This window comes from Aulostomus chinensis, chromosome 15 (genome assembly GCF_037954235.1).
Source record: "Aulostomus chinensis isolate RoL2024-O1b breed Wild chromosome 15, RoL_Achi_v1.0, whole genome shotgun sequence".
In the NCBI taxonomy this organism is placed as follows: Eukaryota; Metazoa; Chordata; class Actinopteri; order Syngnathiformes; family Aulostomidae; genus Aulostomus; species Aulostomus chinensis.
Window position 1 is genome coordinate 12,482,688 of NC_141334.1, and position 21,234 is coordinate 12,503,921.

General features: G+C 41.1%; 1 protein-coding gene across 1 annotated transcript; it reads left to right on the forward strand.

Annotated features, from left to right (window-relative positions):
- Positions 1–1,424: 1,424 nt before the first annotated feature.
- On the forward strand, positions 1,425–20,916 carry LOC147248728 (androgen receptor-like). Its single transcript, XM_086179024.1, has 8 exons — positions 1,425–2,730; positions 7,346–7,497; positions 7,759–7,875; positions 11,977–12,252; positions 13,146–13,290; positions 16,737–16,867; positions 16,998–17,149; positions 17,604–20,916. The coding sequence occupies exons 1-8, from the start codon at positions 1,571–1,573 to the stop codon at positions 17,760–17,762; spliced, it is 2,292 nt and encodes a 763-aa protein (XP_086035150.1). The 5' UTR covers positions 1,425–1,570; the 3' UTR covers positions 17,763–20,916.
- Positions 20,917–21,234: the final 318 nt, after the last annotated feature.

Here is a 21,234-nt window from a genome sequence, read left to right on the forward strand (position 1 = left end):
TGCAGCACGAGCGTGTCTCACTCACCCCATCCCACTCAGAACTTCTTTTCAAGTTTTTGGAGGTTGTGAGTGTCTCTCTCTCTCTCTCTCTCTCTCTCTCTCTCTCTCTCTCTCTCTCAAAAGTGCTCTTTTTGATTGTAAAGCCAAATTAAGAAGGGGCAAGCAAGTTCAGGTGCTACCACTCGGCAGGCTTCTGCTTTTGAGGGAGGGGAGCTTTGAAACAAGTTCTCACAAATGTTGTCTGGAGCTCACAAAGATGTTTTACGCTGCTGCTTCACTTCTGTGTGACTCCAGAAGGCAGAAAGAACCGACTGCGTATGTTTAGCTCAACGTAAATACTGGCCCATGGCCACCGACTACAAGCAAAACGATTTTAATATTTGGGTGACAAAAGCTCAATATCAGAACAATTAACGGCAACATCAATTTGATGCAGAATACTGAGGATACCTGATGTTGCGTTATTAACTAACAGGAATCGGATGTCTTCCAAACATCGGAATGTCAACGACCGCATAACCAGACATTTTAAAAACGTTTGAAACTGAAATTTGAGCTGTGGAATCAGACCAACATTGGACTATAATATCAACCAGAAGAATGAAAAAACATTTTCATACAGTCTATATTTAATTTCACTGTTTGACTGTTTGAATTGTTGTAGTTTGAATCTCCAACTCAGATTAGTTGACTGAAGGTGGAGAAAATCCTCCTGGTGTCATTCTGCACGGCCGACGACAAGTCAAGCGACATCGAGCCAAACATGGTCTACATTCCTCTAAATATGGGGGGGGGGGGGCTCAAAATATGCCACACTCAAATCCAGGGATTATGGGGTTAACAATAAAACTCGGAATTCCCACAGTATTTCAACTGAAGACCCAGAGTTTGTTATGGAAACTGCTTCACATTTGCGTTCCTTGGCTGGAAGTTAATGGCACTTTAAAGACTCTGGGCTGCCAGTTAGAAAATGTCTGACTGTAAAAAAATTACAGAAGAATCCACGTGCCACCTCTGCACAGAGGCATGAGCAGAATTATGAGCAACATATCCAGAAAAAGAATTACGTTTTGTTTTGGTTTTTTTAGTGCAAAAGAAAATGACTTCATCTAAGGTTCGGAATTACATGAATCAACCAACCAGTTTGTGTTGTTGTTGTTGTTGCAGCACTACTACTCAAACACAAAAGTGGGGTTTGGTTAGTGTGAGTCCACGTGGCACACAATTCAGTTTAATATCACTCGCGCACTATCGTTCCTCCCTGACGCTGTTAGAAAAAAAACAAACAAACTAAAAAAGTGATAAATTAATCATTCGACGCTCTTGTTCGTCCGGATTTCACTGGTGGGAAGTGCGAAGTTTCAGGCAACAGACGACATAACTTTCAGTCTGTGAATCAAAGCGAACCGGAGCGTCTGCGTCTGAGGAGCTCAGTTTAGGGGGAGGTTGCGACTCCTGCTGCTCCTCCAGGACCTCAAAACGTGTTTTACAACGTGAGTTGGTGTGAGCGGTTGCAATTAGTGGAGCGACTTGTAAGTTCGGAATTGAACTAGTGAATCATCTTCGGGAAATGAGCAACCCAAACGGACAGTTATCCTGCCGTAAATTTTGTTCAGGGAGGGAGAAAATAAAGACAGGTGACGTTGTGGTGAGCGCTCCCAGCATGCCGCAAAAAACTGAGGAAAGTCGCTTCTGTTTCGCCAAAGACTCCCCCGGAAATGGTTGCTGCAACGTGAAAACATCTGACAATGCGAACGCAAATATTTACGGACTCGGGCACATTGATCCGCAACCCTGTGACATGGAAAAACACTTATGTCAAGCAGCTGCTGCACCTCAGGAGGAGTTGTTAAATGCTGAGTGCCGAGTGGGCGACAGCCGCTCTTTTTCCGGCTGCGCCACCATCTCAGAGACAGCCAGGGAGCTCTGCAAAGCGGTGTCCGTGTCGCTGGGACTGGCCACTGAGCCCCATGACATGAGCGACTTGGACCCTGCGCCTCCCCCGTGTGCTGCCGCCGACCATATGTCTGGAGAGTATTTATTCCGAATGGGTGCTCGGAGCTGTCCGGAGGTTCTGAAGCACAGGTGCTCGGGTCAGGACGAGCGGTCGCAGTACGTCCACAAGCAACTGTTGGAGATGTTCAAAAGTTCCGAGAGTACGGCGCCTCTGCGGAACCTCGCCTCCGCTCGGACGTCTGCCGGCGAACTAAAGTTCCCACCGTGCGAGGCTGATGACATAACCTCTAGAGACATAGATCATCTGGACGCGGCGCGTAATGCCGCGTGCCCCTATGCCCCGTCCGCGCTAGACAACTTGGAGCACTCAGCGGGCCACTTGGCCGTGGAGCGACCGTGCCGAATCTACAACCCCTCCCAGGACGCTGGGGACTTCGGGGAAGCGATCGAGAACAAGTTCGGTGGTTACCGGCCAGATCAATACGGTGTCAGCGTCAAATCGGAGGACAGAAGCGAATCTGGGGCTGTGTGGAGCAGTAATTACACTTTTAATGAGAGGTACCACTCTCAACTTTGGGGTTCGAGACAGCACATGAACGCACATGGCACAGGAGGGACCACCACCGCCCTCTTATGTAATCCATACGAGAGGAGCTCCATGCGTCCCGAGCAGTGGTACCCTGCTGGAGGGATGCTGAGGCCGGCCTGTCCCAACCCCGGCTACATCAAGACGGAGGTGGGCGAGTGGCTGGATGTCGCCTACAACGACAGCCGGTAAGATGGAGCAATAAGAAGTATAATAATATTAATAATATAATATATCTTTCTCTGCAGTTATCCTGATGCTAAATTTATTGACCACAGTCTGACCTTACACACTCTCATCCTCCATGATATGTGTGTGTGTGTGTGTGTGTGTGTGTGTGTGTGTGTGTGTGTGTGTGTGTGTATGTGTGTGGTCAAGTGTGTTGATAATCATCAGGCAAACAAAACATGGGATGTGCACTTAATTTCCAGATACTCTACGCATCCATCCATATTTTTTAAAATTCAACAGACAATCGTTTCAATGGGCAGTTATTATATTGAATACTTAATAATAATTGGAACAACAATTTTAATGACGTGAATTTCACCAGCTGGTCCACATCTTTGTTTTGTTTTTACTTTTCCTTTATTTATTTTTCAAAAGTCATTTGATGACTTAGAGGTGTTAAATGAACACAAGTAATATATATATTGCAGCTAATTCTTTTAATACATACATACACACATGCTGTGGAATAAGTAGAGCAAAAAAATAAATATTTTTCATAGACTGCCTCGGTAACTTGTTATGATAGAAGTCTGGAATCACATTTGGGGGAAAAAAAAGTCTGCACCTCCGTACATTCTTCACATGAATTGTTGTAAATGATTTAGTAAAAAGTTCCAACAGGATGAAAATCCAACAAATGTACTTTTCTTAATAAAGTTGAGCAGAGATCATTTCACCAAGCTTTTAAAGTTTCCCTTTATTTTGAATGGAATGTTAGCCTCTCCAAACTACCTGGTGGCATTTTTAATATTTAGCCACATTGGAATGTGTCTTAAGTGTGAATTTGGCCTCAGGGAGGACATATAGTGGACATGCCGGCTGTGGCGACGCGCAGCTGACGTCAACTTGCCCTTTCACTGACTGTCTGAGATTTGACAGGACTGGTGGATGATTGAAAACACTCTCTCCCATCATGTCTCCGTCTATTAAAGCATAGTAGAGCCATAAATATCAGAGCCAGGAATAAGAAACATGAGTAAATATTTGTTTTTTTTCCTTCTTTTTTCAACAAAAAAGCGGAAGACAGTGAAAACCAGCAACAAAATCCCAAACGAGGAGCTTCTCTTCCTCCCGCGATGGCAGAGAAACAGAATGGGACAGTCGCGGCTCTACTTTGTGCTACTGTACTTTGAAATGCTGGATGCTTTTTATTTTATTTTTACCGGGAAGTGCCTCATGTGAATATATCGTGACTCTGGAGAGCATCTGGAGACGATGATTGAAGGGAATAATTTATGATATTATTTATTTTACAAGTCTTCCTCTGTCAGACCTCAAACTGAGTTGAGACTAGACCGCCAGTTGGGCGACCCGAGTCCAGCTCCCTTCTGGCTTATTAACCCAACTCCAGGGGCTTGTTCCATGCTGCTCTTAGATTGGGCCCCTTCCAGGTTTGAGTCATCCTGAAAAAAAAAAAAGAAGACTTTCACGTGTTTACATTTCCCTGAGTTGATCTGTCCACATCTGGCCTGTGTATTTTGCATGTCATTCATTTTTTCCCCATGCTGTGTTTTGGAGCTGATTGCAACCGGGCTCACAGTCAGACAACAAGCCTGAGTTTTTGTAACTGTTGGTGGAACGAGTGGACAGGAAGGTTTTTGTTAAGGTGAGAAAACAGCCGGGAGAGAGGTAATCATCTGTACAGCTACAGTCGCTCTGTCTTTTTAAATAGTGGATTGGATTGATAGCTAACAAACAAAATCAGATAGAGCCTACTGTACTCAGTTGGCCTTCAGCTAGCTGCAGCTGCAGAGACCATCTGCTTGTTGTCCAGCATCATCTGCCATCTTGTCTCATATTGCGGCTGTTTAACCTCCATCTCAAGAGATTATTGTGTAGCGGTACGTACGTATCGATAAGTCACAGTTGCGCCTGTATTGTGACAGCTGGGAGGAATAGCAGTTTACTGTGTAGGTGTAGATTCTGGCTGACCGACCTGCAATACTGGCCAGCCGTCACGCTTGAAATAACTCTGATGAAAAAGAAACAAAAAAAATCCTGAAGTTAAATTTCACCTTCTGTCTCTGTCTTCTCTTGTAGTTATTTTTTTTCTTTTGTTTCGGTTTCTGAGCTTAAAGCATCCTGTACACTACGCAAGTAAAGAACCCGAGAGTTCATTTCCGGCCATTGTTTTTACTGAATGGGTTTTCATAGCATCGACTTTGTTGTATAGGATGTCAACTGCTTTCATGTTGAATTATTCAGGCCCTTGTCACAGCGTCATATCAAGGGATGATGTCACCAATGCAGCGGATTTTGAGAATTTTACGGAGTGAACAGCAGTCGTTGCAAGTGAGTTTACGCCGGGAACTCCAATGTCAGCTAGAGCACAGCGGTCATCGCTAAATTTATTTATTTCTAACACACTGACTGTTTCTCTACAAAATAATGTGACATGAGGCAGGCAACCTCAAAGCAGTTCTCTACAAGGAAATAAGCATTACAGTGGGTTCATAGGTATTTATGTGCACAATCATCAAAAAATTCTGTTAAAACACTGTATCATCGTCACGCAGATCACTTGAAGACTGTTTTACAGCTATTAAAATGGTGGAGAGTATTAATCTTAGTAGGAAATGGTTGGTTCAGTACAGTTTAATGTATGTTTCAAATTTTCTTGTGCATTGAATGTCCAGCCATGCATCCATTTTCTGTACCACTTATCTGTTAAGGGTCGCGGGGGGTTGGAGCCTGTCCCAGCTGACATTGGGTGAGAGGCGGGATTCACCTTGGATGGGTCGCCAGTCCGTTACAGGGCCATCAGGAGCAATCAGGGGTTCAGTATCTTGCTCAAGGATACTTGGACATGGTCACTGGGGGAAGTGAGGATCAAACCAGCAACCCTTCGGTTGCTAAACGGCCACCCTACCTCTGAGCCACGCCACCCCGCATTGAATGTGTTTATAATCCAATAATTCCTCTCGTCTTTGCATACAGCCTTTCTCAGATTCGAACTGAAATTCTAGCTTACTGCCATAAATGTCATAAAAAAGCTGAACATATAATTTTTACACCAGAAAATCAGTAATAACCAGGACTTTAGCCTCAGAGACAAACATTATTATCAGACATATCCAACAGTCCCGAAAGCTCAGAAGTTGATTGTGGTGGTGGTGTATTGCCACTTTGACTAATTACCCCATCACGCTGCCTAGAGAAACAACAGCGGTTACTATTTGAACAATCATGGCTGTTAGGATGTTAAGTCTGGCACAAAGTAGTCTGGTTTGGTTTTAAACAGTGACTGTAATGTATTTTGGGAGGGGGTTGTTAGATGTCAGTGTAGACTTTTTCAGCTCTGACACTGATGTCTGGACCGTTGACAGATTGAAAATTGTAACTACAATCCAATATGGCCGCCACAGGGTATTAGCAACGGTAACCAAAGAAACTGTGAGTCACCAAGTTTGGTTCATAATGGAACTGTGAGTATGTGTTTAAGAAAGGAAAATAATTGGTGTGTACAATGATGCTGTGTGGTGACGTAATCATCATTTGATCATTGATTACTCTCATGGCCCTGCACAGCAGTTTAGTGGTAGAGTCAATTTAACACATGGTATTGTTGAACAATGAAAAATGCAGATATATTCAAATTGTCATATATGTATTTCGCAGGTAGAAGATTCACCCACCTGGATGCGCACGTGTGATACACCGGCGTATCAACGCGTGTGCGCCTGCTGCGTTGATGCTGGTAGCATCTTCCCGTGTGTGTTCTTTGGCATTCTGAAGTGTGCGTGCATACTAATCACATTTATTTCGGAGGTATCATTAACTATCTGGCTTGTTCCTATGACTGAACTCTCCTTGTTTCAACAATCATTCCTTTTTGCAACCACAGCCCTGCAAAGTCTGAGCTTCGGTCTGAGCTCCAGAGAAACATCCAACTATTGGACCTGTAATCACTGAACAATAGAGGCCTGACATTCAATACTACAGTCAAGGAACTGCTTTTAAACACAGCTCAGATAAACTGTGTTTCTTCATAACACAGAAAGATTCCTAAAGACCAGATTTAAGATGTAAACTGTCCTCTAATTTCCCTTTGTTGCTGTAAGGTGAGCTTTTTCGGCTTCCTTCCTGTTTCATTTCACGCCAAACCGTCATATCTAAACTGCACGCCACCCAGGCAACGTTATGTCTGAGGGTTTTCCAATCTCTCTGTGTTCAAGGCTGAAGGGGGGGGGGGTGCATCTCCCCTCCCACCAACCCCACCTCCCTTTGGCAGCAGCGTTGGTGCCAAATGTTTCCCAGACCGTCCTCAGTCATCAGCCATACACTGAGGCGCTGCAGAAACTCTGTGCTGGGGAGTGAACAGTAACGGCTTTGTGGTTACAGTTTGGACAGTGTTTGCAGTCATGGACTTACTGCAATATGATAAAGAGTTCAAGGTTCAGCTGTATTAGTCACGGATGGGCTGTTAGGTTTGCAGGATCATGACACAGGCAATGAAAATAAAGTACGGTCCATAATAGTAATACTAGATAATACGATATTACACCAATATGACCAGCAGTGGCATGTTTTATCATAAAGGTAAAAATTCCATTTGGGTTTGTTTGGCTGCAGGTTTGAGGCCAGCAGGGAGCACATGTTCCCCATGGAGTTCTTCTTTCCGCCACAGAGGACATGCCTGATCTGTTCAGACGAAGCATCAGGCTGCCATTATGGGGCACTCACCTGCGGCAGCTGCAAGGTCTTCTTCAAAAGGGCAGCAGAAGGTAAACAGGGCTTATGTTTAGAATTTCAAATTATTTCACAAGACTTTTGTTCACTCTGTGTCCTACATCTCGCTTTTGATGGCATCACGAGTGATCCGAGTGTTCAGGCCGTCAAAGGGTCAGACGCTGAGCCCCCTAAAGACGTCACCGTTTGAGCTCGTGAATGTAGTGATACTTTAAGTGTCATTGAAGTGCCAAGGCATTTCCAGTATTTAACATTTTCAATCATGTCTGACGTCTGATTTCTTCTTTCTTTTTCAGGCAAACAGAAATACTTGTGCGCAAGCAAAAACGACTGCACTATCGATAAGCTACGGAGAAAAAACTGCCCATCGTGCCGGCTGAGGAAGTGTTTTGAAGCCGGGATGACTCTGGGAGGTGAGATGCTTTCATGTGAAGTCTGATTAAAACAATTTTATTGCTGTTTTTTATTGCAAATTATCACTTTCTTATTAATCCCAGCTGGATTATAACGAATCCCTGGTATGAGAAGGATTTCATCCCACAGAGTTGACTGGATGGACCGTAATGAGCACCCTGCACTACGTATGATACAGACAAAGGGCACTACAGAGAAAGTGAAGTTGTAAAAGTGAAACTATTAATGGATTGCCAAGACCAAGTACTTTATTCTTTCTACACTGCACATCTTAGCTGACTCCCTTCAATTGCAGCATCATCACAATAGGGGATGTTACTGATAATCAAGCCCCAGACTGAGCTGCCATGCAATTTAGACCTATTCCATTCACTTCTCCTTACTGTCAGCCAGACCCGCTCGTCATATTAGGCTGTAAAGATTGACATGTAGTGGACTAATTTTAGCCTTGTGTTCAATTTCCACTCCCTTCCATTTTCTCATTCTGTTAACGGTGAAAATTGTACTGGAAGCACAAAGCTGACATGAGACATGCGAATTAAAGCAGCAGACATGCTGGTAATTTGGCCACTAGTCACTGACAAACCCATGGAGTGAAAATGTGATCTAATGCTATGATTGTGGGTAAAAAGGCACACCTTTTCTAGTTGAGGCTAAAGAGAGGTTCCTTTCACTTCTCTTCTCCATCATAGATATGTAATTTACTAGCAGCATCTCACAGGAAACTTTATCTAAATAATTGATACATTTGGCCTTATTATCCAAATATACATAAATGCTAAATTACAAAAAAAGTAGTGAAGGAAAGGAAGTTGGACTAGGACAAATTGGTTTTTGATTCACCTAAATATCAATGAAATCCTAAACTTAATATCGTCCTATCATGAGAAGATAGTATGTTTTTTTCACTCACTATAGTTGGGAAAGTCTGAGGAGAAGCGAAAGGCAAGAAACTTTGATTACCAGCTAAATTGATTCGTTGAGTTTGGCATCTGTTCAAGATTGAGGGAAGAAAAAAGAAGTGAAATTGCTTGAAAGTTTCATTTTGATCATTTGAATTCCATATTATTGGTGGAATGTTAATTACTTCCCCAAATAGAAGCTGAGCAGAGAGGTTACTTTTACCAATCCAGGGGAGCATCGAGCAGAGGGCTGAAGGAGCCTCACTGCACATCTACATCCAGGCTTGAAATGCACGTTTGAATCATGTGACTTAACCTCTCAACTGTTAGACCACGATTGACTGCTGTATGGAGATTAATCCCATCATGCACTGGTGCTTTGTTGTTTTAAATGACTCTGTAAAGGACTACAGTATATTACGTGTTTGGAAACAGTAAAATGACACTTATCATTTGCTTTTCTTTCATGACACACACTTCTATAAACTTTAACCGCACTAAAGGGAAACGACGGCAAATTGTAGTTCCACCCATTGTCTTTCTGACAAGCATGTAAACAAGAACGTTGATAAACTGTGGTAGTGAAGGCAGAGGTTAGTCACCCTGGTCTTGAATCCGGGTCCAGGTAGTAGCAAATATACTCAATGACCACAAAGCTAAAGATCCAGGCTTGTTGGTCCAGTACCCTTTGAGAAGAGAACCCATGTACCTCACATATACACACCTCCCTCACACGATCCTCCCCAGACCTCTAGGGTGCCCCCCCCCCCCCACATGCGCGCGCGCACACACACACACACACAGACACACACACACACACACACACACATACTAGGAGTCCCGTGGTACTAATATCTTCACCCTTTGCTACAGTCAGGTCTACTAAACAGCACGGTCTATCATCATTTTCTGAATAAGTGCAAAACTACTGAACTATCAATGCAGCACATGTAAGTGTAGTCAAGTAGAGCTTGACACCGCATCGGTTAAGGGGCATCAGCAGAGTTTATGAACAAGCTGTAGTGATTCAGCTCCTTGTGAATGAATGACAAGTGCACCGGATGAACAGGTTGTACCTGCGATGTGTGAAGGGGGTTCACATCCCTCTGACATTCAGTTGTCCAGCAGTACTTGGAAGCTCCCTGAACAAGGACCTCTAATTACTCCTCAATGTGTGAGCTATTAAGAAATTTAGAACCTGTTAAGGCAACGCAGACCCTTTATAAGTGAACCCCATTTTACCATTACAGTCATTTTGGCTACCATTTCACCAACAGCGACTAGATGTTTAACTTTTGTAGGACGATCATTCACGCCAGCTGAAAATCTTCAGCTTCCTAATAAAGAGAAAGCAGTTCATTTGTACAGACATATACAGTATCTAGACAAATTAATTAATATGTGAGTGTAATAGAATCCATGGTTTGGATGTCTCCTCCTGTTTATATTGGCTTCTGCTCAAGGATGGAGATCTTGAGGTTAGCTTAACCGAACCTATTTACACTCCACTTGGCAAAGATCAGATGCCTCCCCGTGTCACAGTTGACAATCCCCTGGAAGGGTTTTTAATTAACAATTTTTATTTGAAATGTTTGTTTTCGGATTAAAAAATTGGACATGTTAAGACTTGCAAATTTTATATGTAATCTGCAATTTGCTTTCAACCTCGTTAGTTTTGAGAAAGACTTAAGTTGTGACTATAACTGGAAATTAAATATTTATGGAGGTGAAGTGAGAAGTCAGGTGGCAGCTTTAATGAGATCCTCTCTCGCACAAAAGCTGCGGAACTGCGAGATGATTAACAGTTAATTTTTTACTGTCAGTCAACTTAGATTATTGATTGAAAGAAATAGTATTTCCCTTTAGTTCCTTTAAACCTCCAGTTAAAACTGATTGTCAAATTAGATTGCATCATTGTACTTATTTTAAAGATCTCATCCGCTTTGGGAGACGAACAGATCAACTGAATAACACAAGCGTGCGTTCTTTAATGCTCTCAGCAGCCAGTTGCTGGTTGATCTATTTGTCTGTCACTTGGGCACAGCTGTCAGTCTGAAATAACAGGCTGAGCTGGAACTGAACTGCTCTTAGGTCTGTTAACTGGTGGGAAGAAAACATTCAGAGATTGAATGGAATGAACGGTTGGCAATTTTTAAGGAGACGAACACAATGCATTTGGCAAAATGTTTAGCAAGATTTAATTCCTCCGTTCTGAGCGTGTCATTTTTTTCCCCCTCCGTGCACCGAATTCTGCGACCAATTTAGTTTATATGTGCAGGTTGTCATATAGAGCAGCTGCCTCGGGGTTGTCAGTATTTGTGGGGAAAAGTAATGTCATTTTTGTCATTGTTCAGGACGGAGGAGCACTTAATAATTAATATTTTTCATTGGGGGGGGGGGGCTGTCGCTTAAATCCTGTATACATTTTAGTGCACACAGGAACACGAATGATGTAATGCAAATCTGAATAGTTGTGTTGTTTGTGGATATCTTTCCAACTCTGCGATATCATCTATGGAGGGAAAAACATATAATAAGATGCATCCACATCCCTAGCGAGGACTGGCGCACGACGACCACCGAGCCCTCCACCAGACGAGGCTCATCTGTTCGGGGAGTTTCTTTGAAATGAAATACGATTCAGAAATTTTAAAGCTTTTAGAACATTAGTCTGACTATTGTTGGGTAAAATTGACATTTTTAGGTTATTTAAAAACCCCAGTTGCAGGATGGGGTATTTCTAACAGATGATTTTGAAAGTAGAAACCCTTAAATTCTCAGCGCAGATGTTTTTTTGCACGAGTTTCCTTTCGTGTTCAAGACATTTAATGGAAAGCCTCTGATAACTTGAAAGAATGGCTGAATCAATCCTAGTTTTAACTGCTTCGATGACACTTTGATTTATTTTTTGTTACTTTATTTTCTTGTCTCTCTTTTACAACAATGGTGGTCTTCCTTTCTCTTTAATCTCTGTTTTATAGCATTGCTAAATTTGATCTCTTTTTTTGTGTACTGCAGTAAATTTATTATTCATGTTGATATTAAATCAAAATGTAAGAGTTGATAAATATGGCTTTTATAATCAATCCATGATTGTCGGCGTCATTTTTGAAAGGGAAACCCTGTGGTATCGAGCACCATCTTTTTTATTTACATTTTAGTGTTAATTTTCTTTCTTTTCTTCCTTTTTTGGTATAGCTCGTAAACTAAAGAAGATCGGACAGTCGAAAAACCTCAAAGAGGATCGTCCTGTTAGGGACTCAGCAGAAGTTATTCAGAACATCCCTAAACCAGGCCTGAACTTCAACTCCCAGCTGGTCTTCCTCAACATCCTGGAGTCCATTGAGCCCGAGGTGGTAAATGCCGGACATGATTATGGCCAACCAGACTCAGCTGCCACCCTGCTAACCAGCCTCAATGAACTGGGAGAGAGACAACTGGTCAAAGTGGTCAAATGGGCAAAAGGTTTACCAGGTAGGACACTGGTTGAAGCCTCTTGGAAGTGTTTATGAACTGATTTTTAATTGGCATGCAGCCATAATTTATAAGTCCTTATAAAAGTTGTTTGATTTGTTTATTAAGAACTTGAATACTTTGTTCCCTCAGCTCTGTTCTCCACTACAAATGAAACTGGTGGTCCAGAAAATACTCCATAAATCAACCTTCCTTTTTGTATCAACAGTCAATTTTCTGAATAGATGACAGATTGATAGTATGACAGTAATGCACAAATAACGAAGACAACAAAATAGAAAAACCAATCTAAAGTTTCAGGATCTAAGATTATTTTTTTAACACATCAATGCAGAATTCAGAGGGGAATAATCCGTCCCTTTGCATTCATACTTAATCACAATGGCTCATACCAGAGGACATGGGGTCCTGTTTTAGCTCACACATTCCAAGTTTAATAGGCAAATATTCAGTTGCAAGAATGATTTAAAAAGAGGTAAATTAATGTTGAAATCATGATGAAAACTGATGAAAAACATGTAAAGACTTTGAAACAGGTATTATGTGTTGTCTCGTTACCTAGTCAGCACTCGGGCAGTTCTGGATAAGCTGTAAACACCAACATTCCTGACTTTTCTTTAGACAGACCACAAAGAAAAGTTCATGTCTTTTCCTTGCAGTTAACATGCAAAGAACATTGGGATGGAAATTGATCCCTGAGGAACCCCAAAAGCTATTTTACTCTGAGAAACTGACACAAAGAATCTTTCCCAGAAAAATATGAGACAACTCCTTTCAAACGAGAAAGACAAATGCGCTCTCTCAGTCCATTTGATGTGCAGTGTCAATAGTACCTTTACAGCAAAATATATCCTGTAACTTCTAAGCTTATAGTGCTTAATCTTTGTTTGTAGGTTTTAGGAATCTCCATGTGGATGACCAAATGACCATCATTCAGCAGTCATGGATGGGAGTGATGGTGTTTGCCTTGGGATGGCGATCCTATAAGAACGTCAATGGCAGGATGCTCTACTTTGCACCTGATCTTGTGTTCAATGAGTATGTACACTTCTGCACTCCAGAATCCAAGAATTATCTGGTACAGACACTAGTTTTTCTCACCATCATTCTGTCATTTGCTTTCCTGCTAGTGCACAGATGCAGAGGTAGAAATTAGATTTTTTTTTTTTTTTTTTACAACCGTGAAGTAGAAAAGGTTGCCCGTTTTCTAGCACCATGTTCATCCAATTCCTTCCTTAGTTGTCCTTTTGTTACTGTTAGATTAAAGTGAGGAACATTAATACTCAGCATTCAAATGCTCATGGCCCAAGTGAGTGAAACGGACTCCCATCTGAATATCACTCATCATAGACAACAATAGTGGAGAGGTGTGTGTGTGTGTGTGTGTGTGTGTGTGTGTGTGTGTGTGTGTGTGAGAGAGAGAGAGAGAGCGATAGAGAGAGGGAGTGAGAGTTGTGAGGAATATTAATATTTGCAACTGAAATCTCATGCATCTCCATGAATGTTTTCCATGCCTATATTTGTGGAGGAGGCTGCACGGTGGTGCAGTGGTCAGCACTGTGGCCTCACAGCAAGAAGGTTGCGGGTTCGAGTCCCGGCTCGGGCACGGGATCTTTCTGTGTGGAGTTTGCATGTTCTCCCCGTGTCTGCGTGGGTTCTCTCAGGGTGCTCCAGCTTCTTCCCGCCATCCAAAAACATGCAATTGGGGACGAGGCTGAATGGATTCTCTAAATTGACCGTAGGTGTGAATGGGAGTGTGAATGGTTGTTCGTCGTTGGATATTTGTGGAAGCTCCTACAAGTCAATTAATAAATAATTGTTTAATCAAATAGCACTTAGAATACCAGCGTACGAGTCCAAACTAATTAAAAAAAATTCCATTCATATGGATGTATGAATGCCACGCTGCTGTTTGTCTACAGTAGCCAAAGTTTACTCCTCAATAATTTAATCATTTTTTGATTTATTTAGAATTGTCCTTGTTTTATCATATTTTACAACTTTTAGTTGCTGAGTTGAATCCCATTTTCATTTAGATTGAGAAAATATAGCTGTCTTATCTTGTTGAATCATGATTTTTAACAAGATCTGTCAATGCTGCATTCAAAGTTTGGGGCTAAAGGGTCCACTAATGTGCAGTAACAGATGTTGAAATCACGTTTCAGTGGAGGGCAGAAGATTCGACAGAAGTATCCTGACTTGAGCATCTCAAAGAATCTTACATCCAGAGAAGATAGACAGTAAAATATGTATAAAATATCATATTGATAAACGTATAGTTGCTTGTCCAGTCATGACTGGAAAGATAAATCTGAGCAACAAAAACACAAACTGCTGAACTGAAGTTGTGTCCACTGTCAAAACCGTTTGTCGGTGGCCGAGTGGGAGGCTCGATGTCACTGACAAAAATTATTTGCGCTCGGCGAGGCAGCGCTGAATAAATAAAGCTCTTAACATGTTCAGTGTCAGACAATAAGAGAATTAAGTAAGGACTCGAAACGTTAATAGTGTCTCACATTGCTCATAAGTGAATTCTTTAAACCCAAGTTTAAAAAAAGTACATTAAGCTTTTTACATTTCATTACTTGGAGAGGTTCGCTGCTGTATGGCTGTTGTTTGGTCCACTGAAGTCAAACTGTCACGGAGTCACTTCATAAATGAGGGAGGATCCATTAGAGTGCTGTTTTCTTTCCCTTTTTTTTTTGGTGCCTGTTTTTACTGTCCCTGAATGTGGCACCACAATAATTATGCAAAACAGCAGTAAAGTGTTTGACAAAGAGGAATGGAGTGTATGGAAGCGTGTGGGCTGGCAGGTAGCATCAACACGAACAAAACATGGAGCTTAATTGTTCAAAAAGTCCTGCAGAATTGAGTTGCTGGTTTAAAGGAAATGCCTTACTTTCTACTTGATGTATACTTCATTTTGATGTATTTCCCACTATTATTTTCTTGTGTTTTCCTCTTCCTGCTCTTATAAAGCATTTAAAGCAGCCAGTGCATGTCAGATAGATACGTTTATGTATTAAATAGGCATTAGAAATGTAAGAGATTGGCTTTAACGTTGTTTATTAACGCGTGTCGGCAAAAAAAAAGAAACTTATTTTGATTTATTTAGTCAGTTTTGGATGTTTTCATTTAACTTAAGGTCCCGATTAAATCGGCTTACTTTGGCCTTGAAATTAAAGCTGATATTTTTTTAAAATCATTTTTATTAAGGGTAGAATGTAACATCTTGAAATCTCAAGAGTTGTTGGTAACATTACACACCCTATGTTAAGCATTTCTTAGCAGGTGTAAGTACATTCCATTAATGTTTGAGTTTTATTGTATGTAAAATGTCTCTTGCGTCTTCTCCTTTTACATCACAACAGTTAAAACTTTTGGAATATAGATTATAGTGTGTTATAAATCATTATAAAACTTTGATTTACACCTTGTTAATGCCAAATAGTGAGACTTACAATAAATTGCTATGATAAAGTTTGACACTTCGTTAGAATGCAGATTATTTAGTTGCTCTTCAATTTTGATGACTGAATCAGGGCTGGTGGAGCCCAAATAATTCAGAAAAACGGGGGTAATTTGAGCTATTTGAAAGAAATGTGAGCGGTAAGTGTTAATGGACTGAAGTGCTCGGTGGCACTTTGCTTTCGGTGGCACTTTGCTTTCCTGCCAAACCACCACTGCCTGTCCTTTAAGAGGGACACAGTCGTCTTAAAAAGACACTAAACTTCAGGGGTGATTGAATAATTGTTGGGCTTTTCAAATTGGGGTGGGGTGGGGAGGGTGTAGGTGTATTCCACCTTTATTTTATGTCATGTCCATCACATCAATCACAGCAGGCATCCATTGTAGCTTCTTAGGATTCGTTTTCTTGCTTTTGTTGTTGTTGTTGTTTTTTGTTGTTGTTGTTGTTTTTAACATTCTTCATTATCTCCAAACAATGCAATCTTTCTGATCAGGAAACATTCCATTTATCTTTAGTTACTCCAGAAACTTTGATGGAAACTTAAGTGTATTAAGCGCTGACCTGGTCATTTATTCAACCATGTGCTGCAAACTAATGGAGCAATAAGCTCTGTTTCAATTTGAGCTTCTTTCTGTCTCATCCAATCGCTGAACAAATTCTTAAAATAAGCTTTGCTGCAAAGGAATATATTACATATTCTTCCATGTTCAGAAGCAGATTTGAAATGGTTTCATTCTTTCAGACATGGAAAACTTTTCATCCAATCGTCTCACATTTCTGAAATATAACTGATTGAAAAAGCAGAAATCTATGTAGTTATAAAGGTGATTGAAATGGCTCTTCCTATTACGCCATGAATAGATAAAAGCTGCCACGGCCGTTCCTTTCCTGCACTCATTCATTACGGAACAAATGTCTGATAGATGCCCAATGTGTTAAGCAATTTAACCTTTGGCTTGTGGTGATCCTGACCTCATCCTGACCTTTTTTTTTTTTTAAATTTCTACATCTGCAGACATCGGATGCACGTCTCCACCATGTATGAGCACTGCATGCGGATGAGACATCTTTCGCAGGAGTTTGTGTTGCTGCAGATCACCCAGGAAGAGTTCCTCTGTATGAAGGCCTTGCTTCTCTTCAGCATTAGTGAGTTTGTTTTCACGCAGTGGCTTCCTGTGTACCGAGCATTAAAACGTCAAACCTAACACTGTCCCACGCAGTAGACAGAGCAAAATAAATGACAGGTGTTTTTTTTTCATGTTTTTGTTTTAACCAGTTCCGGTCGAGGGTCTGAAGAGTCAGAAGTACTTCGATGAGTTACGCCTCACCTACATCAATGAACTCGATCGTCTCGTCAACTATCGAATTACATCCAATTGTTCTCAGAGGTTCTACCAACTCACCCGAGTCCTGGACTCCCTACAGATGGTTAGAACTTGTGACTGAACTTGTTGTGGTCTGCAGAGGGAAAGGGTGGGCCACAGTTTTAATGTCCAAACATGTGCTTTTTTTTTTGTTTTTTTTTGACAATCTAAATAAGCAACAAATCTGAAGCAAAAGCTGTAATTCTACAAATTTGCTTAAAACATGCGCTGCATGCATGCAATTAAATCCCAGAGGATGTTGGTGCAGCATTTAAGCTCCTGAAAACAGAATCTGATGGCTTTTTAAAATCTACGAACTTCGGAGTATTACAAAAAAAAAACACAAAACCGCACATTGGATGCAGTGATTCAGATCAATCCGTGTTTCGTCCTCTCAGGTTCTCAGCCTCCCACTTTAAGGCATTTCTTTTTTTTTTTATTGCGGTTCATTAGCAGATATGAGTCACAGTGCTGAAGTGTCTCATTGAAATGATATCATGTTGTTTCCTCCATTTCAGACGGTGAAGAAGCTCCATCAGTTTACATTTGACCTGTTTGTCCAGGCTCAGTCGCTCCACACCAAGGTTAGCTTTCCAGAGATGATCGGAGAAATCATCTCAGTGCACGTACCAAAGATCCTGGCAGGTTTGGCCAAACCCATCTTGTTTCACGAGTAGAAGGATTTTTTTTTGTTGTTGTTGTTGTTTTTCTATCCAGAAGTGACTCATCTTTGCTGCCTCCATAAACTGTAACAAAGGCTTTGTACTGTTTTCCTACATTCTAATAACCCTGTTCTGTAATCATCATTTTATTGCCAATTTTTTCCCTCCCTTTTAGACAAGATTGAAATTATTTGTTGAGAAGCTTTTATCTGAGTTGCACTGGTGACAGTGTTACTCTTTGAGTGGAGAGTCCATGTTGTTGTTTTTTTTATAGCAGAAATGCTACTTTACATCCCCCAAAAAAAAAGTCTGTGAATCAGGATCACAGCTACCCAGAGGAAGCGGGTTGGATAACAAACACAAAAAAGTTGACTCTTGTAGGTAACCTCCATCTTACATGCACTCGCCACGTTAATAAAAACACTTCAAAAAACCTGAAATGGCCAGAAGAGTACATGAGAATTGCATTAGATAAATGAACACTTAGCATAATATCTTATAATCGCTGCTTTAGATGCACCCATTACTGCCTGATCTGAGTCAAGCCAGCCCGGATGTGAACATGTGACCTCCAAAACGAAGCTGCAGGTGTTGACACGGTTTATTTTTGGACAAAAGATCATGTTCAGGTTCAAGGAGGCACTTTTGTAGAAGTCTGCGCAGGTTGACTCAGACCAGAGACTGACAGTGCCTAGTTTCTCTGGAGAGGCGTTTAATTACGTCAGTGCCTTAACACGAAACATCTCAGACTCGTTCTAAAAAGTCACACAATTGAACTCGGTACAGTATTTTAACAAAAAAATGAGAATCTTGTTACTTAAATACCAAAATGGGGAAATCAAACGTACAAAATCGTCCTGAGGTGAGTCAACTGAGTCATTATTGTGATTCCAACTGTAAAAACTACTACTACTACTACTACTACTACTACTACTACTACTACTACTACTGCTCATGTGCAGTGATGCTACAGAGGCTTAGTAAGTACAAAGGTGTTGTTAAACCAGGTTGGTCATGGACATGCAGCTCTATAACAACCCATTCTTGTGTTTTAACATTTAAGCTCGTAGAAAGCAGTTGGCGACAATGTCTGAACACAAAAAGTTGCTGTAGAAAAGTGTCCAGAACAGCTTTAGTGTCTTAGTTTTGCACTAGCTGGCAGTTGAAAAAAAAAAATAAAAAAATTCCAGGTTGCATAAATTCAGTAGTTGTTACATAACTATGGCAAAGAACATCGGAAAAATTAAGACGAGTGTCACGTAGCAGCCATACAACCAAAACCTCACGTTACCTGTTTTAACCATAAAACATTTTGCCAGTTTATTTCTGAAGTCCAATATAAGTTCCAACTTACATAATGTAACATTTCATTGAGTTACAGTGTGTTTTAAAAGTTGTCAACGATACTTTATCATTACCACGTTTTCCTGACATTCTGAACGCGCTCCACTCACCACGCTGGCAGCCAACGCGCCGAGCTGTGGTTTTGTTTTTTCTCCTCGTTATTCATTTTAAAGCATTAACTGATCAGCGCGGGGAAGGTCTGGGGATTTGGCATGCGAATCAAAGTCTGGATATTTTAGTTCTCCGCTACACACTTTCACAATCAAGTTTGTTTAATAGGAACAACGATTAAACATTGGTGTCATTTTGGTGGGTTGTTCATGAAAATTGTGTTTCATAATGCAACTAATCTGCATGCCAGTCTGTGTCAGCTTAGATAGTGCCTTTATCAGCCCCCTGATGTCACGGCTTCTATTTAGCATTTGAAACAAAGAAGTTTAAAGACTTCTCTACCGTCATACCTGCTCGACCGTGTGGTTTTACGGTCATTCCAGCAGCAGCAGCAGGGACTGGCAGACATGTCCAGACATGAGGAGGAGGAGGAGGATCTCACCGCAAATCACGCAAATTCTGAAATCACCATCCCTCAGATCCTTTTTTTGAAGGCAGAAATCTTCTAACAGGACAACAGATGTAACTCAGAGCCAACTCCGAACTGGAACGTCCTGAAGTGTAGAATGCGCGAGTCCTTGACTGGCCGTGCCAAAGATGAAAAGGAAAAAAGAAAGAAAGTGGAAAAATCGAAGGAATACCTTGAAGAATCACAGGCTTTTAGGTGAGATTGTTTGGAAGGTATTACTTAATTCACTGAGGTGAAGACAGTTGGCGGTTTTTGTATTTTGTTTTTAAAAAGAGTGAATAAGGCTTTTTGTATTGCATTTATACTGAAAATGTCTTTCGGCGGATGAGCTTCAATTGTAGCCGAATACAATTTCCCTTAAAGTAAACCTGAGGTAACCATTTAAAGCTAAGGTGTAAATTAGACTTTTTTTTTTTTTTAACAATCCCACCTGTCTTTAAAAGCTTTGTAGATGCATGCGTCGTGTGTCTGTAAAACCGTATGGTGATCGTTGCCGTGACGACATTCTCCTGTACAGTGACATGTTGACTATGGCGGTCAGGGTAATTTTTTATTAACCAATGTATTCATTAGTGGATTGTTCAGAGTGCTTTTACTTCATCCACATAGAAGAATGTTCTCATTGTCTTTTTTAATACAATATTTGGGAAGGGAAAACTAAGGAGAAGAGGGAAAACAGAAGATCCGCGGCGCTTCACCCCACCACAGCCACGAATTACAGGCCGGCTCTTGAGTAGACGTATTGGCTGTCACGCTGTCGAAAGACTAAAGCAGCAGTTTAGTGTAAACGACACCAAATTCAAATAGAGATCTCCTAAATGCACTCCGCTGTCAGATTGTTCTCCTCCTAACCAACGCTGGCTCGAAATGAGTGGATCATTTCACTGTGCAGTTTTAGAGGCAATAGCATTGCCAGTGGATCACACAGCTCAATGAGCCCGCTAAATAGCATGTAAATCTCTAAGACTAATATGATTTCATAACACCAGAGCACAGTGTTTGTGAACCGACCATGGACAATAGCTGGTATGTGCCCAGTGTACTGCATCTTAATCTTTGTTCATGCTCCAGTACTGTATATATTGATCCGTGTCCGTTTTGGTGTCATTTAACATTTGACTTTAAAAGGTAATTTCTCGTATGATTTTATAACTCTGTGACCTGTGTGTGTGTTTCTCAATATGTGTGTTTTTTTAAAAGATGGAAAGCGGCATCATCTTATAAAGGCGATTAAAATGATTCTGACACTGATGACTGACGTGTTTGAATTTGAGTTAGGTTTTTTTTCCAATTTGCGGCAGACTTGTATGAGGTCACATTTAGCATGACAAGACTGTATCGAATTAGATTTCAAACCTGTAACGCATAAACAAGCATGCTTGATGTCATCATTTAAGGATATCATGAGTCGCTGCATGAATAAATGTTTAATTCATTTTCGATATCCAGTAAATGGCGTTCTCTCATTAGTGAGAAAACTTTTCTTTGTGCTAGTGTGTGCGCACGCGCGTGCGTGCGTGCGCCCTCATATGCAAGTCTCCCGCTTGGCTGCATTTGAATTCA